General features: G+C 41.4%; 1 protein-coding gene across 1 annotated transcript; it reads left to right on the forward strand.

Moving 5' to 3' along the window:
• Positions 1-493: 493 nt before the first annotated feature.
• ZBTB20 (zinc finger and BTB domain containing 20) lies at positions 494-27,312 on the forward strand. Its single transcript, XM_009879913.1, has 3 exons — positions 494-722; positions 20,077-21,684; positions 26,150-27,312. The coding sequence occupies exons 1-3, from the start codon at positions 494-496 to the stop codon at positions 26,566-26,568; spliced, it is 2,256 nt and encodes a 751-aa protein (XP_009878215.1). The 3' UTR covers positions 26,569-27,312.
• The last annotated feature ends 237 nt before the right edge of the window (positions 27,313-27,549 follow it).

Here is a 27,549-nt window from a genome sequence, read left to right on the forward strand (position 1 = left end):
GAGCTCGCTCGCACTGTGCTCATAGACTGTTGTTTCAGGCTCCAAATCTTCTTGCTTTACTTAGATGACCTCTGCATTTAAAAATTACTTCAGTGCTTTACACTGATTCATTTTGAACTGGAAACTTGCATATTTGTTTTGGTTTCAGACAATTCTATCACATTTCTGTATAACTCTCTTTATTCAGAATGCTACAGCCTTGGTTAATATTTGTCAAATGGAGCTTCGACTGTCTAAACCACTGGGACGAATTTCATTTTATATGTCATCAGTAGGGGCAGAATGAGGAGCTTCGTGTTTGGCCTATTTGCTGTAACAGTCTCAGGGCCATTGCATCAGAGTCAAAACAAGGAGCAGCTTGTTTCCAAACAAGAAGCATGGAGGAAAGTCTTCTCTGCCTCCTTCCCTGTAAGGGAAAAGAGAGGAGAGAGGGGGGGTGGTGGGGGGAAAGAAAGTTATCTTTAACAGATTCTAAAAATGCCTTTTCCCAAATATGCAGTCAGTCCCTTCAAAGGTCTCTTTGTTTATTTTCAGGAAGAAACCCAAGACAGCTGAAAACCAGAAGGCGTCTGAGGAGAATGAGATTACTCAGACGGGTGCATGCAGCGCCAAGCCGGGCCTTCCCTGCCTGAACCTTGAAGCTGTTCCGTCTCTGAGCCCGGCCCTCATCCACTCACCACATTCACCAACAAACCTGCACGCACACACAGGGTCATCTGATTGTGAGTACACCAACATGCTGTTGGGTTGCGCCGGGGTTCTTGAAAACACACTCCTTACTGTGGACCAGGTTTTCCACTTGGATGCTCTTTTCCATAATGGCAGAAGCAGGACTTCCTCAGGGCTTACCTTTTCCCTTCTTTGGGAATTACCACTGAAACAGAGCATTTTCTGTTAAGGTCATGATAATGCAATCAGCCAGAGGAAGCTGAGAGCATGTTGTTGAGTGAGGTTGCTGCTTCTTACGAATTAAAAACGGAAGACCCCTCAAGGGTGTCTCTTTCCATCTAGAGCTGTAGTTATTCCTCTCCAGGTAGTCACATGCTTCTCATTACCCAGGCATATCTACTGACTAGGGATTTTCAGCCTGTGCTGTATTGCAATGGGAGAAAACAAGTGTCTGGCTCTGATACCCAGGATCGTAAAGGATTTCCACAAAGAAAGGAGGGACGGTTTTGTGGAGAGGAGTCTGTGAGAGTCTGGAAAATCTTTGTAGACCTGTGTGGTTGTACCAGTTTAAGGCCCTTGTTTTGAGTACATTCACTTTCAGATTACTCAGCATAGGTTAAGCAGCCTTTTAAAAATGTTCTTTTCTGTTTTGCCAAAAAATACAAAAATAAAGGAAGGAGTGGTTAAAACTGGATTTTGGAAAGTCAGAACTTACCCTGTTAACTCTTCAAAACATTGTCATTTCACAGTGGTCCCTGCCTGGAAGGTTCTTGGGCAAGAGCGTGCAGGGTGATGTGAACCTCATCATTCACTAGTTTCAGAATATATAGTTTACCTCTTCTGTGGTGTTTTTAGGATGTTGTAAAATTTACAAGGGGGAAAAAAGGAGAAAGAAAGATGATGACACCAGGTTTCAAGAGCTCAGAAGCCAACCAGACTTTGCAAAGGACTGTAAAAAAAATCAGGGCATGACAATAAAAAATCAGATTAAAAAGTATGTATATCCTTCTCTTTTTTTAATTTAAAAATCCTGCCTCAGGGCCAAGCTTGGAAGCAGCCGGGTTATAGGGATCATCACTATCAAAATCACTTTAGCTGCAATTCATTCCTGTTGGCTTCTGACTTTATTCATTATGAGCTGCTTCTAGAGATCTTGATTTTAATAGAGCTGGTAAACATTGGGGAGACTTTCCCAAATCTCACCTGGTGATTTGGGGAGAAGAAAGAGATGTGAAACAATTGAGCAGCAGGCAGCATGCAATTTAGTATATACAAGAATTCTCTTCAAATGGGAGATGTCAGACTCTGTTAAAACTGGGGTACAGTTTTGTCTTGTAATGTTTTCTGAAAACAAAAAGCTTGTGAAAAGATACAAAAAAATGAGCAGAACAACAAGAAAAAATAATCCTTATTTTCAAACAACGAATCTCTTTATCCCATTCACAAAGATGAAAGAGTTCATTAGTAAATGGGATTTGAAACCTCACACTGATGTTTTTTGACAGTACAAATGGAAACCCATGAAAGCAACCTTAGGACAGAGGCCAGCAGGGATTGTAGGGAACTTGGAGAGTGAACTCCTGCTTTTGCTTTTTGAGGTGGCCAAGTTCAGGGGTGAGGAATATTGGCAGAGGGCAGTAGGGGGAGGTGGAGCCTGGCACTCTTCATGCTCTACCTGTTCTAGAATAAACTGCAAACCTATGTCAGATGCTCTTTTCACACTGAAGTTGTATTTTTTCAGAAAAGAAGTTTAATAATAATTTCAGCATTAATATTGTCCCATCTCAGGAATTGTTGAAATTTAGTTCCCAAATTACAGTTAGAGTCCTGCAAAAATTCAAGAAGTGTTAAGACGTCTTGTGGTGTTGATCTATTAGTTGATTCCATGTGCTTTGAAACCAGTGGAAAAACTCCCATTATTTATGACGGGTTATAACCTTTATCAGGCTGTATTTGTTTGGGGCTGTGTGCATATAATTAGTGTTTGGCATGCCCTTGCAAAATAGCAATGCCAGTTTCTCACATGAACTAAAAACAAAGCACGATGAATATTTACTGCATATTTACAATAGCTATCTCCCATGTTATGTGGGGTGGTTTTTTTAATATTGTCTCAATCCTTTGTGCTGGAATACATTCATTAACCCAAGAGATTAATATTTGTGGCTTCCAACATTTAAAAATGGGCTTCCCTGTCATTACAAACCCTTTCTCCTCACCTCTTGCTTCCTCTGCGTTTCGGACTGATTCTTTCCCCTCACCCTAGAATCTCTCCCTTTGTCCTTCTCTTGCCCTCCTTTCAGAGCTACATTGCCACATCTTTTTTCCTGTCAACTTTTGGACCTGTGCTGATGCTCTACTTTTTTGCAGCAGCAGCACTTCCTGTACTTCTGTCTACCTTCTAGACATTACAACATTGCTTCTCCTCCCTTGCCCAGACCACCATACTGCCTCTACCCCCACAACTGGGCAGATTACATTTCATTTTCAAAGGACATTCTTCATTCTGGTGGGGAGTTTTCTAGTGGATGCTAAATAATTTAAAAATACTTAAAAACTAGGATTAGACAGGAAGCTTGAGAGGAATTTTTGTTGAAAATATCAGAAACACCCAGAAAGAGTCAGCATGGTAGGATATATCAATTCTTGGAAAAATGCACTGAGGTACAGATGGTTCCATAAGCCCTCATTCATGTATCTGGAAAAAAGACTTGGATTTTATGGGACACCTATTCAAATCAGTTTGAAATCTTCACTGACCATTTTGCATGCACAGTCACTAGTGCTTGGCAGAAAACACCACCACATATTTATTATGAGAAATATTCAGAAGCCAATCTACTCTAAAAAATCAGGGTGGCTTTTGGAATGATTCAGATCAAAATAGTTTTTCCAAGCATAGAAAATAAAGACTCTATGATAGCCATCTGCTCCTCAGCTGTAAAAGGCAGAGGTGAAGAAAGCCCAAGCAATAGTCTGAATGCCAGTCTTACTAAAACAAGTACTTAGTACAAGAATCTGGGTAAAGTCATATGTGATTGTCGTGGTTTGGCCTCAGCCAGCAACAAAGAACCACGCAGCCGCTCGCACAACTCCCACAGTCGTGGAAAAAGAAAATGACAGGGCCAAACTCGTGGGTTAAAAGAGTGCAATTTAACAGAACAGCAAAAGGAAAAGACGAAAACGCGATTACAGTACCGCCGCGAAGCGCACCGACCGGACCCGCACCGCCGCAGTCCACCCCCGAGTGGCGACTCCTCTCCTCGCCCCGGCTAGCGCCTCTTATAGCCCGGGCATGGGTCACGTGGTATGGAATACCTGCCCCCTGCCGGCTCCGGGGGAGATTAACCCCATCCCTGCCGGAACCAGGACAGTGATGCACAACTTCATTTAGAGCTTAATTCTATAGTGTAGTGCATTGTACATGTTGTTTCTGATGCCACTTATTCCCAATGAAGTTGCATTACTTCTGACCCTTGTAGGACCGGGTCCTAGATACCTGTATTTGAATATCATGATATATTTCCAGTGCAGTTGAATCCCTGAAGCAAAATCCAGCACCAGTTCTCATCTCTTTCAGTCTTGGGAAATGCTGGCTCACACAATGGGACTGGAGAAACAAGTTAGAGGAAGAGGTGCTTCCTGAGGTAACTGTTTCCATGTAGGGCTTGGCAGATACAAAGCAGCACTTTGAATTAATTTGGAATTAAGTCATGGAGCGAGCTGATAGAGCTCCAAATGAGTTATACCTCTAGCTACTCAGCTGTCACTAACAGGTGTAGCTGCTTACCCAGAAGAAAGGTGTTTGTGCAGAAAGCTACAGGGACAATCATGGGGGCACAGGTTCTGGAAAGGTTACAAAGAAGCAAAGGAAAGCATGTGAGATTGGTACTGTTTACAGTTTTCCACATACTTTCTTGCTTATGGATAGAGAATACACAAAGTTGGTAGGGTCCTAGTTTGAAGGCTGAACTGCCTCAGGTAAAGCTTCTAAAGACTTTGATGAGAGGGAAGGAAGTCATCAGGACTTGGCGGTACTTGAACTGATTTGGTCCGTATAGGCCACTTACTTCATGAGCCCTTCAGAAAGCATCTATAACTGTATATGTTTTGCAAGTGCCAAGAGATAAGATCATTTTGGCAGAAAGTTTCACGAGTTCTCGGAGATAGAATCAGACAAAAACTTCATTCAGGCTCTGATGTATGCATCTTAACAGATGTGTCCAAACTCAAAGGAATCCCACGGGAACAGTGCAACTGAATTTCTTTGTCTCTATTGATAGTTAAAAGAGTTATTCTTAGACATTGGATGGTCCATCTGTGAAGGAGTTTGTTCCAGACAAGGAAAAGCAACATCTTTGCAAAGAGTTTCCATGGGACTGAGAGGCAGGTTAGACAATCATTGGGAAAACTGCTGAAGCAATTTCTATGATTTTAGAGAACACAGAATTCTTGCGGAGACCTAAGATTCTGGTAGGGAGTAAAAGTTGAGAAGGAAAGTGAGGCATGGATGATTTTTGAGAAATCCATGAAGCAGTCATTGGCAAGACATTGAGATGGGAATAACTTTTATAAAGTTATGTTTTAGCAAGGGACTGCGGAGATTTTATGCATTAAATAGAATGCACTTTATAAACACTGTCAGTGATGGACCACATCTGAACCCTTTGTCTATACATGCTCAAGTGACGTGGCTGCCTTGGTCCAATTCCAGCATTTTTTAGCTTTCACAGGATGGGAACTTTGAGGCAGTCTGTTTTCTTTTTCTCCTTCTAAGTTCTAATTTTTGTACCTTGGTAGCCTTCTAGCATAACAGCGAAAGGCAGGGGGGGAAACCTCACAGGGTTCACAGAGCAATGGGAGTGGATGTGGAAACTCTGAGTTTTCATTTTCTTGAGCAGCTAGAGGGACCCACCATTCCCTTCCCATAAATCAACAAGTTTGATTTGCCTGGGGCTAATATAGAGGCTAGATGGATCTGAATATGGTTTGGCCTCATCTTAATGTTTTAGGTTTCTTGTGTTTCTCTTTGAGGTTCTGTGGCAGGAAGAGAACAGTTACATGTCCATATGGTTTTCCCTCTGCCCCTGGAAATTTGTGGCTATGATTCCCTAGGAACTGCTCTGGAGCTTTCGAATGATCTCCACACTCAGAGAGGAGGAAGGGAGCCATGATTCTACCAGTTTTTTTTGTTTTCAGAGGCAGGCAGTATGTCAGTAGTAATTTCATCTGTATTTTTGCTAATCTATGTATGGTATGTGTTAGCTAATGCTGAGTATTTTTAGGTTGTTTTTGGTGACCTAAGAAATGATATATGTTTAGATATCTATTTTAGATGATATAATAATAATAATGATACAGGCCTTTTCTGTAGCAAGCTAAACTGAAAGCAAGGACATCCATAGTTCTCAAATACTGATGTCATGATACTTAATTACACTTTTGTCTTGCAGAACATTTGAAATCTTGTTTAGTAAATGCTTCCCTTTTTAACAGTCGTAAGTGGTTTCTGTGTCCTGTAGGTTTATATTTCTGTTTGTAAGATTATCAAAGAAATATCAGCCAGGAATAACTTGTCTTTTCATAGAAGCAGATATATGTTGCTGGAATTGTGTAGAGACAGAAGTACGTACAAGTACAGATATGTAAAACTATAAGCTGAGCTCACCCTATCTCTGTTGAAAAAACCATCACAATACACTGAAGAATTGGCAGTGTAAAATGTTGTACTACTGATAGGAACTGGTCTCTATATTCCTAATCAGTACACTAAGTGAGTTTTGTCAGGTTGGTCTCTCGGGCTTTTCTTCTCATGAGAAATGACTAATAGCATATGGTACTTCAGTTATGAAGTCAGTAAGTATGTTTTCAGAAGCAACTGTGCGACTTTGGAGCCTAAGTTTCACTGATGCATAAATCACTTACATTTATAACACATAGATGCTTTTGAAAATTTGTCTAATTATCCTAAATGTTGATTCTCCCATTTGATGACCTTGTAATACTGGCTTGATGCTAGGTTGTCAATTCTTGTGGTATTCAGTGCTTTTCTTACTGCTTTCCATTTAGAGAACGCTCAGTGATAACATGCATAATTTCAGCTTTGGTTTAAAACAGCTGTGCAAGTTTCTAGCTTTCGTGATTTCAGGGGAGAACTTGAAGATATGTCCCCGGTGTATCTATTCTTTCGAAGTACCATGGAAAAGGATAAGAAGTCTTATTGCTCTTTACAGTCCCATAGGTTCCATTCTTAAGATTTTGAGGTGACTGAGTTGATAATACTGTGATACTTCTGTTTGTAAGTCATGCTGCAGGCACTGAGACATACTGTAACTGTCCAGTAAGATATCTGCAGTCTGTTCTGAGTTTACGTGTTCCTGTCTTCAGAGTCTGCCCCCCCACGGATTTTTATTACCATTCTTTTAGTTGTGAGTCTTCTAGTAAATCCTTCCCTTATATATTGGATGAGTGTTTCAACTGCTTCACTCATGAAGTGACTGACTGATGAATACTATACAACTATCTATCATTGTTCAATGTATTAAAATGTTCTAATACTCTTTTGTTGTTTGGGATTTTTTGTTTGTTTGTTTTTGTATGTGGGTTTTGGGTTTTTTTAATAACAGTCTCCAGAACAATGCTTTCCTCCTCTCCCCCTTGAGCACGCTTACCTTCTTTCATCGTCCTCCATTCTGAAAATTAAAGCAATAATGTCAATTCCACTGCAGAATTTCTGTAACCTCTTTGATTACCTTTACTGCTTTCATAAATCAGTAGTCTAGCTAACCCACTGAGTCTACTACTTGCCTACTTAATCTATCAATCCACATAATCTACAGCACTTCTTAGATACTGGTCATTGCCTTGTAAACTTTCTCTGTCTGATGTGTTTGTGTTAAAGACAAATAATGAAAGTATTTGTCTTTATACCTTTAGTGTTTTTTTCTTTAAATTTGCTCTTCTCCCTACCTAAGCTTTATTTTATATCTAGCCTGCTACAGTTTATGCTCAGTTCTATTAGTGTCACTTGGGCATGATTTCCATGTTTGGAAGGATACATTTTCACCTTTAATGAACTCTTATACCTTGTTATTTAACCATTGTAGCATTTCCTACTTCCTTATTTTTTGTTGTTGTCCTTGGTTATGCACATGGACTCTAATAAAGTATTATTAAGGCCACCTCCCTGCTGATCTTATGGATTTTAATTCCTTATCTTTTCCTTTCAGATGCTTTCTGACTAACTTCCTCTTCTTTTTTCGTTTCAATAGTTGTTCATCCTGAAGTTGCACATACCAAAACTGCCACCTTATATCATCTGCTTGAAGGAATGTCAAACATAATCACGCCAATCATTGTTATTTCATGTCTTAACCACACATGCAACTGCTGTCATCTCCTCTGTCCTAATCGGGTGAGAAGACCAAACCAAATGTACCGTTTCCCTAATACGGTCTGCAGAGGGACACGTCATGTAGCAGAGTCAAACTTACTAGTGTTTGACAGGTGACTCTTACTTGAAGGAAACTAAAGCAGCTACATCTACATCTCCTTTTGTCCTACTGTGTGTTGCTAAAAGCCTGCATAACTCAATGCTTACATGTCTCTTGGTTGGTCCTTTGCATGCTATAGGGAGACACCTTTCATGCTTTGAGAAACATTGACTGGTGCATTAGTTGCCTGGTTTGTTGCAACTGTGCAACTCCAAAGTTACAGATGTAAAAATAGACTTAGTCACCTTCTGTGCCTTTTCACCACTGTGATCTGTCTAGCATTGAAGCTTTTGCTCTTTTCATCTAAGCTTCCATAGTCACTTTCTCCTCTTTTCTCTCGTTTACCTATGGTAGAGTAGCCATGTAATCTTTGTGCCGTGATCCCACTCAATAACTTTAGAACAAGGTGGGGCCAGAGCAGTATTCAAATGAGAGAAAACCAAAACAATTCTTCTATTGTTCTCTGCTGAACAAAGAGAGCTCTTTCATTCAAAGCGTTTTTGAAGTGAAGCCTTAACGTGGTATTGGGAGAGAACCTGAAACATAAAACCAGGGTACTGTTTAATACCACCTACTAAGGTTTATAAAGTGTGCTAGGGGATGTTGTGGGGGAAAATCATTGTATTTCCACAAGAAATGTGGTGTTTGATCTACTCCATAGGTGAAAGTCAGTTGTAAGCCATCAGAGTGCCACCGAACTCCTTTATTTGCATCAGGGGGCATGCAAATATGCCTTGCAGCTTGGTCCACAGCAGACCAAGCAATGTGTTCTGGCTGGCTCTGTATGTTTGGGTTCCCAAGGATGCCAATTATCATTGTCTCTAGAGGGAATGCCATTGCGCCATCTTTTCATTTATGTTTTCTGCGACTGTTTTCATAGTCCATGGAGTCATTTACAAGGCTAAAATAACATGAGATCTAGTCTTAAATAACATGAAATCTAGTCTTAGGTATCTACCAATCAGGAACAGGAATACAAACAGAATTCAAGATCTCTAGTTAGTCTGTCTGCACAAATAGCTCCTTGAGGAATTAACTGCAGCTATGAAAAAAGGATAAACAAATCCTAGAACCCCTACTCATCCCAGCTTTGTTGTGTTAAACACTGAAAGGATCTCTGCCCGGCTGGGATGCGCAATATATACTCTGTATCAATCTGTGACATGTGGTGAAATGCTTCTTCTTGAAAGCCCACAAGAGAGAAGTAGTATAAATTAAGAGTAATCTCACAACAGCTATTTTTGAGTTCTTAACCAGTGAAAATGTAAGTGTAGCAATATTGTGCATCTATTAAAAAACTTGAAAGGCTCTTTATAACTAGATGATAGGAGTGATAACGTGTAATTTATTGATGTTACACAGATAGAGAAAAAACCACAAAGTAGCAATTTTTGTGTGAAAAGGGGTATGATAGAGGAAATAAAAACAGAGCAAGGGACTTCTCCCCACAGCTTCGTGCCTGTGTGTGCAACCATGTCAACTTTAACAAAAATATTTTGTGCTTTGATCCTATGCAGCATTTCAAAACAGGGCATATTCCCTGTATTCAAAAGTAAAACTCCCAGATGCTGTCTCTCATGTTTTTGGCTGAGTAGAGGGTAGAATGTGCTTGAAGGCAGACCTGAGAAATAACTTTCATACACTGTATTGGTATCACCTGTTGGTGACTGTATGCTTGTGTACACATGTAATTCCAGGGCCTTTTCCCTGGGGGGCTGGGGGCTGGAGGGGAAGCATTGGAACTCACAATGTACATTTAATGCTACACATCCATCTGATGATATCAAGCCACCCATGAATGCTGTGTTCTTGGTTTTTGCCTTCATTTATTAGTTTAAAGCATTCTACCATACATTTCTCTTCCAATCAAAACTAAATAGGTGATTTTGGAAATAAGTCTGCTCCCAGGGATTGCAGAGGTCTCACTGAGGACAGAAATTTTCCCTATGGCCTTCAGCATTGTTGAAGTGAGCATGTGCTGTTTCCCACTGATATTTAAATCTGAATTATAAGCAGGCCTGAACACTCACCCCAGAAACTCAAAATAAAGAAGCCACAGTCTAAACCAGTATGAATATCTGTCTCACGCTATTTCTAAGTTGAAATATTCACCAAAGCACCCAGTTGTACTAGTTAACAATTACCCTTTCACTAACAGATGAAAAAGCTAAATGGAAAAAAATAACCAAATAAAATCTATCATTTTCATGTGATATCTTCCCTCTACTCAGGGCTGAGACACAGCCACTGGAATAGATAAAAGCATCCTTTTCCCAGCCTTGAGGACTGGCATTTACAGTTTTTCATCCATTTGTTGTTTCTCCCATCAACCAGTAGCTCTGTGACCAGGAAAAAATCTTCTACATTGAAAGGCCTTTCTTTGGAAACGTGGAGGGTATAAGCGGTGCTCTTCCACAGGCAGCATCTCTCCCACAAAAGTAAACCATTTCTGACTGCACCCTTTTCCTAGCAGACTGCTACAAACACTCCCTGTAGAGGTTTCTAGCTTGAATAGAAACCTTCTAAACAGGTAATTATCTTAAGAGGTTTTAATCTATATTTTCCTTTTAACCAAAGCCCACAGGCTTTCAGGCTTACTGTATTTAACCTCATTCAAACTGATAAGCTTTTCCTCCTTGTCTTTCTGCCTGGGGGGAAAAACCTAACAATACAGGGCAAACATGAAAGAGTTCATGGAATAGCAATTGTCTCTTTTGGAGACATGTTTTAATATATTTGCACCTATTGTCCTTCTAATTCATTCCTCCTCCAGACTCAGCTCCCACCTCCAACCCCAGCCCCTTCTCTCCCCTAAACAATGCTTCTGAGAGAGGATATAGTAAGTTTATACAGTCCACCACAGCGAGATGACCAAAAGCAATCCCTGTTCACTTTCCTTTCAGGTATTCAAAAGCCCTTAAAGCAGGTGAAGGTATTGTTAATGACTACAGTAAGCTTTTAATCAGGACCATCGAATAGCAAAATAAATCACCTTGTTTGCCTACATTTTCCAAAAAGTTTGTTCTTTCTGTTTCCAAGAAGTGTCCCCCCGTTCTTTGTTTGAGTTGGGAGTGTTCACACCGTAACTCCATCGGCATTGCTGGCCCATCTCATCTCTCTCTGTTCAGTGGCTCTCTTGCTGCAGGTCCGCTAGTGCAGCGTGCCCACTTGAGTAACAACACCTGTGAAAGGAAACTAGCAATAGATGCCACCTAGATTTTTAAAGATCCAAACTGCCGTAAACTTATAGCCAGTTAAAACAGTTGGGCCATGCTGGGGTTTGGCAGGATCGTACGTGAGCTCTCTGGGAACAAGCGAGCGTGGTTTAAACAAGTTTTCATGTAGAACGTGAAAATGTTCCCTACTGAAGAAGGGATGAGTACGACCACGTTTCTCTTCCTAGGAAATAGTGCCATCATGTGGCCATGTTGTTTTCTCTGTTTCCAATTGCAAGAGGGCCGTTATACAAACAGTTTTCTCCCTTCACGTTTTTTAAAACAGCATTAAAGTGCTAATTGGTGATCGTATCTTTTGCTAACATAAATAGGTTACAGCTGGCCGGGGCACAGGAATTAACAACCTTGTAATGGTATGGCCAGCCTGTTGAAGCCCCCATTAATGCAGTTGTGACAACAGCTTTGGTGGTTCTTCTGTTCATGTGGTATATGTTGCTTGGAGGTGGTGTAGATACCTTCAGGAAAAGCATCCTCCATCAGTGTAGTCCGTGTCTATGCCTGGGATATGATGGCATGGCTGTTGCAGCAAAGGGTCTGCAGACAAGGGCTGAGAGAGGAACTGACAGAAACAGAGTGTGTGTATATGTGTGCCAGTGTTTACAGTTGACGTATATTGGACTGGACCCCAAATACATGCTTGGGAATAAAAATAGCTTTTGGGTATACCCTCTTTAGTCTAAAGTATCTTTGGAGTTCCTAAACCAGCAAGAATACAAACTGGAGTGAAAGAGGGAAAAGTAAATACCCTGGTTAAAAATGGAGTATTTCTTTAACTTAAAAATAGCTGAATGTGCTATAACACTTTGAAGCCCTTGGTCACCAGACTGCTATAAGTTGGAGCTAGTTTTTACCTGGTGTTTTACAGTTGTAAGTAGGGTGTTCACCATAAAGAGGTATAAAGGGATCAAGGCACGAGACTAATGTGAGAGGAAAGCTTCATTTTTTGTAAGCCTGGAGAACAAAATTTGGAGAGACCTATGGAGTTAGTTCTTGATCTTTCTGTAGTGTTCTTCATCCAAGGAATGCAAAACAATTTCTTAAGATTAATTAAGGCAAGCAGTCCTTCTGCAGAATTGGGTGCATGATGCTATCATTGTTCTACATGTGAAGCAAACTGAGGCACAGAATTGCCACCTGTTGATTGTAGAGCAAACAGGATTAGTGCTGACGGACTTCTGCAGTCTTTCAGGCAAAGCACAGGAAGATGATTCACTGCCTGCTCCCCAAGTGTGTAGGCTGAAACAGAGGCTTTTATGCTTGACACTGGGGATTTATGCCCACTGGATATGGAAGTAATCTTATGTACAGAACACCTATGGTTTAACCTTCAGTTTTATGTAAAATGGATATCTCATCATTGGGTAGATGCTAAAAAGGACAGGGCAATTAACTGAATAAATTGTGCATAGGAAATTTACTGAACATTCTGTAGTCTGCAGAAAAAGCCTGTCTCCTGAACAAAGTTTAAGCAAACTCTTTCTTATTAGCCATCTACTCGATATGCTTGCTCCTTGGAGAATAAGGTTGTGTTTGTGTGTGCATGCATTTCTGTCTTTCAAATAAACGTAGTTATTAGACTATGAAATTTAGAGAAGTTTGACAGCTTTCAGAACGCAGTGATTCTTTCTTCCATATAATGTATTACTGACACATTAATAGATGTTGTGCTGGTAAAAATACAGTACTTCCTGTTAAATGTAGACTGCTACATATTTTGATTCTAACAACAATCTGGTAGGGTTAGGGCAATTCGTGTAGTGTCATCTGGTGTTTGTTTTGGAGAGATATTATAGAAGGAGATACTGATTTTCAAGATGTTCAAGCAGATGATTGGGTGAAAAATCCAGCAAACCTTTAAAGCAACAGAAAGCAAGGGCTGCTCCTGGTCAGATCTCCTGCTGAGGATACAAATGTTTTTCTGTGTTCCTGAAACTCCATACAAGCTTTTCCTCTTGCAGGTCCCTGCTCAGAATGAGGCCAAATATTCAGGAGAATCAGTCTGAGCAGGATTGGCTATATCAGCCTCTCTAGCATCGTTGAGATATACTGAGAAGTCAGCCACTACCAGGTTTTCAGGATTTCAGTTCAAGTCACTTCTTGAGTGGAAAAAATGATGCTCCACTAAATTTGGACCCAGAGAGTTGGAACCTGACGCAGGACTAATTTTGTGTATGGAAACACTAGATATGAATTTTTGCTCTGCTAATCAAGTTTTATTTTAGAGTAACTAACTTGAGAACAACAGAAAATAAAACTTCATCACTAGGGATAAATCAGGTCATTGGAGCTGAAGAAAGCACCCATGGTTATGGTGCTAAGTTTGGAACAGGAGACACTAATGTATGGAAATGGGAAAACTTCCTATGGAAATTGTGGGGCTATGGTGGCTTTCAAATGTTGTGATGAAAATGCTATATTTCAACTGAACTGTCATGTTTATGTAAGAGTTGAGATTTTAATTCCAAATTAAGGATTCTTTACTGAGACATGCCTTTCTTAAGGAAAATCTGTAGAGGTTTGGGGTTTTTTGCTAACAGGGCTTTATTTGCTTGGTTTTATTCATTCTGTACGGTCTTTGAAGTGTTTCATATACGAAAGCATCTCAGGCAACTGTTTGATTTACCTCACTCAGCTAGAGTACTTTATCCACTTTAGGGCACTGCATTTTAAATTACAGAAGGGCAAACTGGACAGAAGACGGAGAAGGTAAGAATGTAACCAGTGAAGGTGATTGGGAGACCTGAGTTTGTATTTTCTAGCAAAGGTAGGTCTAAAAAAGTGAAGTGAGGCATGTTCCAACATATGAGAGAGTGCTATAAGGAGGAAAGTGGACAGTAATTCTCTGTGTCTCCTCGAGGAAAAGATGAGTAATTGGTTTCAAAGTTAAATACTAGGAAAACTTTCTTTCTATAATGATAGTAGACAGTCTGTCTGGGGAGGGAGTGGAAATCCCCCACATTGTTGTTTTTTGTAAACGTGTTAGACAAATTTCCAAAGAGATAGCATAGGTAAATTGTTCCCACCATGAGGAAAAGGAGTAGACTAGATAACTGACTGAAGAATCTAATGCATCCCTTTGATTGATACAGGCAGGAGACTGTGGTCATCCAACACTTGATGTGGACACCAAGGATTAGATATTTCTGAAACTATGCATGGTAGAGGAAGAGAGTAGGGAGTAGATGATAATGCTTGTCTCCAGCAGCACAGGTTACTTAGGTTTGTGGTGCTACCAGGAACTAGTGGCTGGATTACAGAAGCATGGAGAAACAGCTCCAGAAGCAGGAATTTTTGAAAGCCTATCAATCCTAACTTCCACATCTTTGACTTAGCCCAGGGTATTCTCCCACCTAGGGAGGCACTTGTCATTTTGATGGTAAGAATATAAAGATATATTCTATATGAGATATAATGCCTCCAACTTTTCTGCTGTGTCTCAAACCGTGTATTCTTCTCAATGCGAGGCCTGAGAAGCTTGTCAGGAAGACAAACTGGGCAACAATATCAAGCTAGTTCTAGTTAATCTTGTCTAAGTATTAGTAAGATGGGTAGCCAAACAATTTTCTAAGTGCTGCAGCAGAAAATTGAGGCAAAAAATCTATCTGTATCTGTCTAACCAAGCCTATCAATTCTCAAGGATATGCAGCGATTATTCTCTTTGCTCCTTAAGTATGAGAGCAAGACAGAACCTTTGGGGTTTACTCTGCTAGTTATTCCTGTGAAAGACCACACAGTAAGTTTCCCAAAAGAGCTTGGATTCCAGCATCCTAGGCAGTTTTGCTTCAGGTGAGGGCTATGCACTGAGTAGTAGCTGTGGTGGTTTCATCATCACTGTGCTTCTAGAAATGGTAGTCATTACTGTGCAATGAGCTTTGAGATACTGCGCTTTTAAAGGACGCTAGAGAAAATCAAATTCTGTGATATCTTTCAGTTATGAGCATTACAGTTGTTAAGCATTGACTTTGCAGAAAGGGACACCTAGTGGCCGTACAAAAAAACCCTCACTAAATACCTTCTAAAATGTACAATGTAGCCATTTGTGTGTGGTCCACAGTCTGCAGTATGTCTTTGTAGCTCTACTACATCGTGTGTTTGCTGGAATCATTTTTTATGTTTTTGGCAAACAAAAAAATCACCTTTGCGAGTCATACCTTACTAGCTTTATGTAGGTCTATGTATGGTAGCTTTGGCAAATCGAAAACTGCCTTCAAGCCATGCTTGATGTACCTCACTGCTGCACTTCCACATTTTCTAGATCATCTTCCAGGAGTCCACTGCCTGCTGTTTCCTTCTGCCGTTGCCATCCCCTTTGGTACTGTACTTGGAGAGGTTGTCATTGTTATTGTCATGGTAAAATCTACTTTCTTTTGAATGCCCGTAGCATAAAAGTCAGCGGGAGGGGTGGATGAGATTCAAGGAAACACTAATCTAAGCACTCAGTCATGGATTACACAACAAAAGTTTTTTCCTTTCCCATCCACGGTTGTGCTCCTTCTTACTAGTTGAGGATGAATTCCATGCATGTTTCTGTGAATAGCCTGACAGTTTAATCGGTACATTTGCATATGGGAAAACGGAGCTTTTTTCAAAGTTGCACAGTAATATGTTTCACCTTTATGCCATGCCAGCTTCAAATTGCATCCCAGGAGGATTGCAAATGTGCATAATCTGTGCAGTTGTCTCGGGTTTTTTTTCTTTTCTTTTTTGCCTGCTTTTTTCTTCTTCTTCTTTTTTTTTTTTTTTTTTTTGAACTGGCAAACGCCTATTCATTGCCCATCTGGGTAAGAATGGCCTTTGCATTTTCACACCCATTCTTTCCTATATGGTTTGTGAATACCCCTCCAATCAGAACTTGCTTCACAGAAAGGGGACAAAACCATTTTACAGGAGTTTCTCAGAATAAGTCCATTGGGATCTCTACATCATGTTTACTGGAAAAAAAAAAAAAAGGGGGGGGGCGGGCACTTAACAAAGACCACTTGAATTTCACAGAAAAGTTCCCACTGTCTCAAGTTTAAAAGAGTGGCAGGCCTGAGAAGAGCCTGAGACAGCAGTCTTTTTCCTGATTCAGGCATTCTGTGCAGTGATGAGTAGGTGAGTGTGCGCGTGTGTAACTGGGTCTTGTGGAGAGCTGACACGCTTTCTGGCTTGTCCAAGGCTCTGATAGTCTTTGTCAGAATGTGGCATTTACTTCAGAATCAAACCTGTATTGGCAAGTCCACCTCTTATGGGGAGGGTCATGTTTGGACTTTCATCTTAGAACAGCATACAGTAAGGGACAACCACAAAACTTGGATCTGGACAGTTTCCTGCATAGAAGGAGAGGAGCTGCATGGGACAGTGGGTTTTGCTACAGACCAATCTCTGGAGTTTGTTAAAGCTGCTCTTTTATACTGCTGTGGTTTGTGTAGTAGCATCCTTGATACTGTTGCCTGTACTTTGGATAGGTGTGGTTTTCAGTGTTGAATGTCAAGGAAGGTGGCCTAGAAGAAATATCCTCAAAATCTATATAGTTTTTTTTTACCATCTGTTACGTGTCTCTTCCACTCAGTCCTCTTGGTTTATCCTGAATTTCAGTTGTTTCTCACTTGAACAAGTGGTAGATGTTCCAATTTCATTTGAAGAAGTAAAGAAATGAGGAGAGGATTTTTTTCAAGGGAAACCTCTGTTATACCAATAGCAACCAAAAAGTACTCCATGCCTCTTATAAAGTGTCTCAATTGACTTTCAGACCGGTTCCTACACCTCAGGGTGCAACCTAGACCAGTTCCTACAGGAGAAATATTCACATCACTCTCAGAAATGCATACAAATCTCTTTTCTTTAGCCTTGATTAACCCCAGCCAGCTGTTTTCATCAAGTTAGCTAATGACCAAATGCATTGTGGCTACACAACTCTTGCTTCCCACAGCAAGGACCAAAGAAAGGCTGCTGAAACTTACAGATGAACCTTGCCCTTCCTCCTTTCTGTACATGATTTGTGGTCAAGTGGCAGAATTCATTTTCCCAAGAAGTCATCAAGTCTCATGGTGCATATCACACCTTTCTGGAAAGGATTTGTCCCTAGGATGCATTTTTCAGAGTTCCACTCACAAAATTTATTTTATCTCCCAGATGCATAGGAACAAAGTAGGTTTCTTTGTACCTGCTGAAGTCAAGAGACCTGTCCATAGCATCTCTGGTATGTGTGGAATGTTCTACCTTGTGCATGTGCAAGGCAGGATTTTTGGTTTATTGAGTTAGACTGCTGCATATTTCTTCTTCTTGTCAAATACCTCATTTGACAAAGCAGAACCTAAACTAGAGGTCATTCCCTTTTCTAGAAGCACATCTTAAAGACATGTTTGCATGAAAAGGGAGCCCTAGGGTCAAACCAAGTACTGATTGATACTTATCGATGGAAAGATTTCTATCATACTGATAGGCAACCACTCAAAGGGAGATGCAGATAAATGGGTAGCTATGCAATCACATGCTAGGGCCTACAGTAGGTCTTGAAAAGAGGTGTCATCTGTTCATCATTAATTTTCCACCCTTCTGTTTCGCCACCAGTACACAGCTTTTACCAAGTTCTCTTCCTTTCAGATCAAGGATTCTGACTTGTTATGTAAATACATTTTGAATCCTCATGTGGTCTGACATGTTGGGAAGGGAAGTAGTTGGAACTGTCCTGGAGGCCTCTGGAGAATGACTCTATCTGGAAGAAGAAGGCAATACGTATCTTCTGTACATTATTTTGTCTAATAATAGTTGCAGTGCCCTTGAAGGAAAGTCTCCCAGTTTCTAAGGTGTTTTTCCAGTCCTATGATCAGTCTCATCAGAGGATGAAACTCAGGTTTCCCAACAGAGCTTATGAACACATGAAATTCACAGCCTCCATGATACTGTTAGTAGTTTCCTCCTTGTTTCTGCTATGTGTGCATCGCCCCAGTGCTCTGATCTTACATGGAAATTAGTACCCTTCTGATACTGGCTGGTTTACATCTGTTAACATCACACTTCTTCAGACAGCTTGGCCCCATCAAGATTTCCAGTTCCTTACCTTTGTACTTCCCTTTTATCATTCAGCTACCTCAGAGAATTAAAATAACCACCTTTGTCTAAGGTGGTTTCTCTATGAACCACCAGCATAGAGGGTGCTTGAGATGTCAGGAGTGGATAAATGAGAAGGAAAAGGCAGAACAGGGAGGACACCACATTTTCCTGCAAATTGCAGTGAGTAGTGTTCTACTGCCTGTGTATGAGATGTAAAGCACCCTTTAGGCTGGACCAGAGGGACATTGTTGGGCTAAAAGGCATGTATATGAAACCGCTTTCAATGCCATGTATTTGTTCTGTATACTTCTGTTAAAACAGACAGTGACGATAAGCTAGTTTAATTTACTCATGCTTCTCTGCCAAATTTCACTTCCAGATTCTCACACATTAACAAGTAACTGTGGCAAGAGGGGTTGTAGCTTTGCTAGGAATATTCAAGGCAAAATGCCTCTAATACTAGTGGTGGTTTTGCATTACTTTCTTCTGCATACTTTTCTGGGAACCAAGGTGATGCATGTACTACAAATGCTATGAGAAAAAAATTACTAATAATAATTACTAATAATTTGTTTACATCAAAATCTAAATAGTAAAAAAAAAAAAAAAAAAGAGAGAAAAGGAAACGAAAAAGCATTAAAACCAAAGCAAGCAAGATGGATACGGAAAAGCGGATCGAGCGATTAAGAAGTTACTTTTTAGTCACTTGTAGAGGTTCATTTTAAACAATATGTTGGCTCTGTAACCGAATTGGTTAGGTGCTTTTCTAAACTGTTCTTTATTTTGATTATTCAGCCAAACTAAGACAAAGTCTTCCTTAGAGTAAATGTCTGTAATTTTCCAGTTTCTGTCAAGTAAATAACAGCAGGAGAACATTTGTTTTTATATGATGGCATTCTGGTGCCAGTCAGAACTTGGGATATGCTAAAAATGAAGGGGACAGCTCATGTTAACTTTGTGCTTTGGGTTCTTACAGAGGACTGTTTGTCACTATTGGGTAGCAAATGTTCTAAACCACAACCCCAGACAAAACTGTGCGTGGGATTTTAGGAACATTTACAACCTAAATCTTGAACCAGATTTGGATTTTACAAAGTGACTGCCAGTTTTTTTGATGCAAGTAAGTGTACTATAAAACACAGGATCCAAATTCCTTAAAATACCAATCTAGATAGAAATCACATTTTTGTATAGACTCTTTGCATTAACAACTTGGTGTAAATGGTCATTAAAGTAAGAATCTGATCTTTTCTGACATGGGACCACATCTGAACAGCCCAAAATCCAGCTTTAATCCATGTGCTCACTGTTTACAATTGGCTGGCTCTAGGCTTTTTAGAGCCAGATAAACTGGTAAGAAGTCCAAGGCCCAAGAATGTAGTGGGAATGTAGGCCCAGCTACACCTGTCTTTGTCTGCTTTTGTCCAAAAATTCAAAACTTGAGCTTCTGCAAATGAGCAGCGATGTTTACTTTTAGCCTTACAGAGATGCTGTCTTCTTATTGGTGTCTTTGTATGTAATTTTTACAGTATAATCTTTTGTTTACGCAGTGGGCTGTCACCTTTGCCAATGCCCTGACTGTGGCTCTGCAGAGGACAAGACTCAATCTGCTGTTGTTTTTTTTGTCGCCTGCTTTGCTACAGGTAACATCAGTTGCAAGGGGATGACAGAGCGCATTCATAGCATCAACCTTCACAACTTCAGCAATTCTGTGCTCGAGACCCTCAACGAGCAGCGCAACCGTGGCCACTTCTGTGACGTGACGGTCCGCATCCACGGGAGCATGCTACGCGCCCACCGTTGTGTGCTGGCGGCTGGCAGCTCCCTCTTCCAGGACAAGCTGCTGCTGGGCTACAGCGACATCGAGATCCCCTCAGTGGTGTCAGTCCAGTCTGTGCAAAAGCTCATTGACTTTATGTACAGCGGGGTGCTGCGGGTCTCACAGTCAGAGGCCCTCCAAATCCTCACAGCTGCCAGCATCCTGCAGATCAAGACTGTGATTGATGAGTGCACAAGGATTGTCTCACAAAATGTGGGGGAAGTCTACCCAGTGATTCAGGATTCTGGCCAGGAGACACCCAGGGGAACACCCGAATCAGGCACCTCGGGGCAGAGCACCGACACAGAGTCTGGCTACCTGCAGAGCCATTCACAGCACAGTGTGGACAGGATCTATTCGGCCCTCTATGCCTGTTCCATGCAAAATGGCAGTGGGGAGCGCTCCTTTTATAGTGGAGCTGTGGTCAGTCACCATGAAACAGCCCTGGGGCTCCCCAGGGACCATCACATGGAAGATCCCAGCTGGATTACCCGGATCCATGAACGGTCGCAACAGATGGAGCGGTACCTCTCCACCACTCCAGAGACCACACACTGCCGCAAGCAACCACGCCCTGTCCGAATTCAAACCCTGATGGGCAATATCCACATTAAGCAGGAGATGGAGGATGACTATGACTACTATGGCCAACAGAGGGTGCAGATCCTTGAGCGCAATGAGTCTGAGGAATGCACCGAGGATACTGACCAAGCAGAAGGCACTGAGAGTGAGCCCAAAGGGGAGAGTTTTGATTCGGGAGTCAGTTCCTCCATTGGCACTGAGCCCGATTCCATGGAGCAGCAGTTTATGGCTGGTCTGGGCCGGGATGGGCAGCAAGAGCCTTCTCAAGCAGATCAAAATGATGTCCCTGCTGATGGCACTCAGCCACAGCAGCAGCAGCAGCATGTAGATGCCAACTCTTCCTCGCCAGAGAGAAGCAATGACGTTGAAATGGACAGCAAAGTGCTCACAGTCAATAACGGCACCGAAAAGGGGGCTTTGCAGCCTTCTGTCAACACAACTGTTGCCCAGCCATTGCCAACCACACAGATCTACTTACGCCAGACAGAAACCCTCACCAGCAATCTGAGGATGCCACTGACTCTGACCAGCAACACTCAGGTCATTGGCACAGCTGGCAACACCTACCTGCCTGCCCTTTTCACCACACAGTCTGCTGGCAGTGGCCCTAAGCCTTTTCTCTTCAGCCTGCCCCAGCCTTTAGCTGGCCAACAGACACAGTTTGTGACAGTGTCCCAGCCTGGCCTGTCAACCTTTACTGCCCAGCTGCCAGCCCCACAGCCCTTGGCCCCATCTGCGGGCCACAGCACAGCGGGTGGGCAAGGCGAAAAAAAGCCTTATGAGTGCACTCTCTGTAACAAGACTTTCACCGCCAAACAGAACTACGTCAAGCACATGTTTGTACACACAGGTAAGAGTATGTCCCTTTGGTTTATACACGAAGCCAGATAAAGTACTTGACAAACATGGACTTAGATTCTGTTTCCCAACCTGTCAGCCCCCAGCACAAACAGCAGGGAGAGGTTATCCGGGGAGCTGGTATCACTGGACACTTTCTGAGCTTGCTGTGTTGAAGTTGAGCCCCTGCAGAAACTTATAGGTCCCTTATAGGGGCCTAACTGTGCATGGTGCAGAAACAAGCTTGTTTTACTCGGAGTAACATGTGTCCTGCACCCATCCAAGGAAGTGGTAGGCATTTGTTGTCCTCTGCAAGCTGGCATGAGAAGTCACGCCACTTCTACAACATGTAGAAGTGGCGTGAGGAAACTGTTAATAAGTCATTAAAGAAAAACTGTATCTACTAAGAAAGGGCATCCCCTTGTAAGTTTTGCAGGTATGGGGGTTTAAGCTCAAGTGATGATGATTGGCATGAGTTTCGGGCAAGTACATTCCTGGTGGAGTTGCAGCAGTAGGTCCAGGCCTGGGTGTTAGAGACACTGCCACATATTTTCTAAATCTCACATATTCCTATAAGAAAGTAAATTTGGAGTTCTTTCAGGAAGTTTTTCTGTACTTCACTGAAGCCAACTGGTGTAATCCCCTATCTCTTGGCAAATCAAATGTTTCACTAGCTATGAGTACAGAAACATAGGGCTAAATGAGAAAAATTTAAAATAATAGATGTAGAATACCGCATCAGCACCCTGTTTGTTTAGAAGTGCAACTGCTTTAGTATATGGTCTTTTGAGACAACATAGTTAACAATATTTACTCCTGAGCCAGAACTGCCTTTTCTTGCTTTGTCATTATGAGACTTCAAAGCAAGAAGATGTTGTATCTTACACAGAGAAGCTATCCTGGGTTCAGGACTAAATTTTGCTTGCTTTAGCCCTCGGCTCATTCTGACTTTGGAGAGAAATTCTACTTTAGAGAAAGAGTAAATATTTCTCTCACCAAGCAGTGGTTTTGTTAACATCAGAGCTTAAAATAAACGCTGGGTTTGTGATACATGGAGTAGAACCTGGAGAAATTACCCGAGGTATGGGAGGAATGTAAGTCATGCCTCCCCACTGTATCCAATAGATTTCACTTCCATGTGTGCATGTAAACTTTTAACTTCTATTTACTTTCTATTGCAAGAATCAAGAATCCTAAATCCCAAGATTACCCTTTGCGTCTGTTTATGTTCTCCATCTTTCTGTTGTGGATGAGTAGCTAAAATACTGTGTAGATAGTGCTGTGTTACTCAGAAAAAATACCCCCTTCAGAACACAGTCAAGTATATCTGCCTGCATCCTTGTTTTAAAAGCTAGAAAGGCTTTTTCACAAACAACTTCACTGAGATTAGGCGCTTTATTTCCCCCACCCCCAACTCTGCACTACATTTGGTATTTGGAATCAGATAAAGAATAATATTGGAAGACTTGACTTAAAATATTCCTGGCTACTACACATAAAGTCAACCAAGGAAACTGATAGGCATCTCTAATCATGAATTAATATTTTACTTGTGTGGGTCTGAGAGTGCCTAAAACAATGAACTGTGGCTGCGAGGAGAGATTTGGGTAGATAAATGATTTCAAAGTTCATTTATGAACAAACTGGGTTCTGGAGTGTCTGGGAGAATAATTGCACCTTAACCAACAGAGCACAGGGCTTCAGAAAAGCCTTCTGAAAATAGCCTTTATATGAACAGCCTCACAGAAAGTATGTCTGCTACCTTGTCTAGTGCTGGACAGGATCATTATGAAAACTGAGAAGAGACAGCTGTTCCTACTGCCAGGATGACTTTCCTCAGCCCCATTAAAAGAAGCCAGGCAAAGTGGCTCTGGAAAACATCCATGGGAAAAGGGAACTATTTGCAAATGTTTGAGTTAGACTTGCTTTTTGGAGGGCTCACAAGAGAAGCCATGGAGGAGTCTAATCATAAACCAGAATTCAACAACATAAAGGCCTCCCAATCTCTGTATGTTTTTATGCTTCCAAAAACTACACTCTGATGTAGCTTTCCATGCAATGGCAACCTACTTCCCTTTCTTCTTTCATATGGACATAAACATCCTAGAGCTGGATATTTTTCTGTGTTCCCTGCAGACTGGCTTTAATGTATCCCACAATGTTGTTCTCCAAGGCATGCAATGTTGTGGAAATGCAATACTAGAATACATGCAGTGTCTGTGCACCTTACAAGCCATCATTGCCTTCTACATCTCACGCTGTGATTAATATTTGATAACTGTCCCACATTGCTGTCTGAAACCAGCCAAATATGAAATAAAGAACCATAAGGAGGAATGTGCACATTTAATTCACTGAGCAAAGTTTTCTCCTACTTCAAGATGAGGAATCATGGGAATAAAGAATCTACAGTGCTCGCTTAGGAAGGACATAAATTTGCATACAAAATAGAAAACCTAAAAAAGTTTTGAGATTTTTAGGAGAGATGAAATCCCAGGAAGGTTTTGAAGCTAACATTAGAAAGCCAGAACCCAGTGTATCTTAGAAACATGTGCAGACAAAAATCAGGGTGTTTTTATAGCATAGTTTTAACAGGGTCTCGAGCAGAGGACACCAACTTATTACAAACTCTGGGACATATATTGCCTAAGGCAAAAATGAGCATTGTAAATATAATCAGTCTCTTGTAAGTTAATCAGACTTTATTATAACTGACACACTATCATTTTCCACATAACACATGTCAAGGATATTGGCCTGTCTACACTCAACACACTGCTATGTTTGGCAAAGCCAGCAGGAAAGTAAAGACTTAATGTGTTTTGACCAAGTGTTTTTCACCAAGTAGGGACAAACTCATCATTGGTGCAAGGAAGAGCAGCATGTGGATTTCATTCACAGATGTCACCGTCATATGTGCAAACTGAAATAAAAAGAAACAGAGACTCAGGGGAGATAAAGAAGTAGGTCCTTCCCATCCAATCCATATTAATTATCTCCTCTTAAAATTGAATATAAGTAGCGTATTGTAATCTCACTGTACAAAGAGTAAATGATATATTACAGAGACGTGTGATGGTCTCTGAAGATTGACCCTTCAGGATTTAAAACAGTGCCAGACAGATTGTAAAAAGGAGGAAGCAGGATGTCCGTGAAAAAAAAAAAAAAAAAGGATCTCTGCTAGAGGGGAAATTGTGGAATAACCAAAGGAAAATCATTTTTCAGTGAGTGAAAGAGAAGATCATTTTGATTGTTAGAGAGCTGTGGTACCATCTCTCTCTCCCTGACAGCTTTGGGGACGGTGAATTACTGCACCTGAAATATACCACAAGTGATTCAGAAAACAGATTAAAAAGCAGCTTTTGATGGGGCAGTCAGGGTGTTGGGCATTGTCTACATTATCAATACAACAACATATCATGAAAATGTTGCCTGATACCATGAAACATGAGGCCGTGACATTGTCTCCCAGAAGAACTCTGAGGATGAGGAGGAATTAAGAGTAGTCTGGACAAACCAATCATATGTGCTCAGCTAAATATTTTTTGCAGTTCAACCTTGTAGTCACTGGTTTGTCTGGATATGATCAGAGTTCACTTATACAAGTTGCCAGAAGCAGTTTTACAACAGCCCTGGCAATGTGGTAGATGACATAAGTATTTTGTATCTCTGGTTTACCTGATAAGGTGTTTTATTTAATTGGCAGTCAAATCATTTAAGTGTCAGGTCTGTTACACTGGAGGTTTATCTGTTATGTTGCCCTTTGCATGGTACTGTCTGGCCTAGGCAATTGGATGTACTGAGGTTCCCTTTTCAGTTATCATTATCTATGCTTCAGCTATGAGATTTGACCAGAAAAAGGGGCAACAAATGGGAACCTCTTATACGGCGTTGGATTCCTTTGGCAATCTTTAGCATTTCTCTAATGAGAAATTTAAAGCAATTTGACAAAAACGAGCGTGTTACACGTCAGCTATCTAGTAATCACTAGCTTCTCCATGCTTTTATTGCATATAGGTAGGGAGATGGAGCCACTGAAAGGTAAAGTAACTTAACTAAGGCCTGTCTAGAAAAGAGCACACGGAGCAAGGCAGGAGCATAGGCAGGAGGGGCCGTGCCACTGAAGCTGGGAGTAGACGCCAGGACCTCTTAACTCTAGTCCTGTCTTTGTCAGTGCCTACTATGTGAACTTGAAGAGATCATCTGAGCTCCTTTTTACTGTATGTGGATTGGGAATGCCTGTAGCCCCCTTTATAAAGCATTTTGAAACCTCTGGTTGCAAAAAATGTTGTGTATCAAGACATGCTTATTAACAGAATTACTCTTTCTTAGCCAGAGCACCTCTCCAAAGACCCCCGTGAGACTTACCACTAGTTTATTGCAAAGAATCGTACTGAGCTGGTTTAATTTTATTATCTTTTTTTGTCTGTTTTTCTTTCTTTCTTTCTCTCTCTCTCTCTCTCGTTGGTAATGGGCAGGTGAGAAACCCCACCAATGCAGCATCTGTTGGCGCTCCTTCTCTTTAAAGGATTACCTAATCAAACACATGGTGACGCACACTGGCGTGAGGGCATACCAGTGCAGTATCTGCAACAAGCGCTTCACCCAGAAGAGCTCCCTTAATGTGCACATGCGCCTCCACCGTGGGGAGAAGTCCTACGAGTGCTACATCTGCAAGAAGAAGTTCTCCCACAAGACCCTGCTGGAGAGGCATGTGGCTCTGCACAGTGCCACCAATGGCACACCTGGAGCCACCGGCACTGGCGCAAGGGCTGTCCCTGCCGGGGTGGTGGCCTGCACGGAGGGGACCACATACGTCTGCTCTGTCTGTCCAGCTAAGTTTGACCAAATCGAGCATTTCAACGACCACATGAGGATGCATGTGTCAGACGGATAAGTAGAATCTCTCTCTCTCTCTTTGTTATGAACAAAAAAATAGAAACAACAAAAAAAGCTATGGCACTAGAATTTAAGAAATGATTTTTGTTTCATTTTTACCTTTATTTTCCTCCTTTTTTTGGGTTCGTTTCATTTTGTTGTTTTTGTACTACATGAAGAACTGTTTTTTGCCTGCTGGTACATTACATTTCCGGAGGCTGGGTGAATAATAATTTTCCCAACTTCCCTTGGATGGTGGCCTTAAGGCCAGGTAGTGCTTCATGAGCTCCACTGGTTGGATCTCTAGCTACTGGCCTCTAAATACAACCCTTCTTTACTACAAAAAACAAACAACAAAAAAACCACAAAAAAATCAAAAAACAGACAGAAAAAATAAAAAAAAAACAACAAAAAAACCAATTTCTTTTTTCTCACTTGTGAAGAGCACTACAAAAAAAAAGAAACAAAACAAAATATATTACAAATCTACAAGGCCTACTGTCGTTATAAGTACACCGCTCGCAGTGTTTCAATGGACATAATTCACAATGCTGACCGCTTTTGGACTTCACAGTATCCAGTTAGAACTGTGGAATATTTTGCTTCTGGTTGAGCAGCAACCAGAGGAAACAAGGCCCTGCTGGTTTCCACCACGTGTCTGCTTTCTCACACACACACGCATCCACAAACACACGAAAGGGCTGAGGGGAGTGCAAGGCAGTGTGGCTTGGATAGTGTGGAGTCCCTGCAGGGTGAGGAAAAAGAATCAGAGGTTCCTCACCTGGATTCTGCTCCATCCCACGCTCTCTGGCGCACCCTCCCCGCTGCTTTTCCCATACCACCATCACCACCTTACAGCAGAAACCAAGAAGATTCAGACAACGAGCAACGGTGGCTTTTTTGTAATTTATTCAGTGTCTTCGCTGAGCCCAGGGCCTCAGCACAATCAAGAGGGACTTTCACAGAAGGCAAAGAGAAACACAGAGGAAAATCAAAGATA

The sequence above is a fragment of the Charadrius vociferus genome, unplaced genomic scaffold (genome assembly GCF_000708025.1).
Source record: "Charadrius vociferus isolate BGI_N301 unplaced genomic scaffold, ASM70802v2 scaffold162, whole genome shotgun sequence".
Lineage (NCBI taxonomy): Eukaryota > Metazoa > Chordata > Aves > Charadriiformes > Charadriidae > Charadrius > Charadrius vociferus.

Bases quoted from the DNA above. Each gene is read 5' to 3' on its own strand.
- ZBTB20 (XM_009879913.1), top strand. From the start codon at position 494: ATGCAGTCAGTCCCTTCAAAGGTCTCTTTGTTTATTTTCAGGAAGAAA. The intron at 723-20,076 runs GTGAGTACACCA...GCTTTGCTACAG, and splicing joins ACACACAGGGTCATCTGATT to GTAACATCAGTTGCAAGGGG. The intron at 21,685-26,149 runs GTAAGAGTATGT...GGTAATGGGCAG, and splicing joins GCACATGTTTGTACACACAG to GTGAGAAACCCCACCAATGC.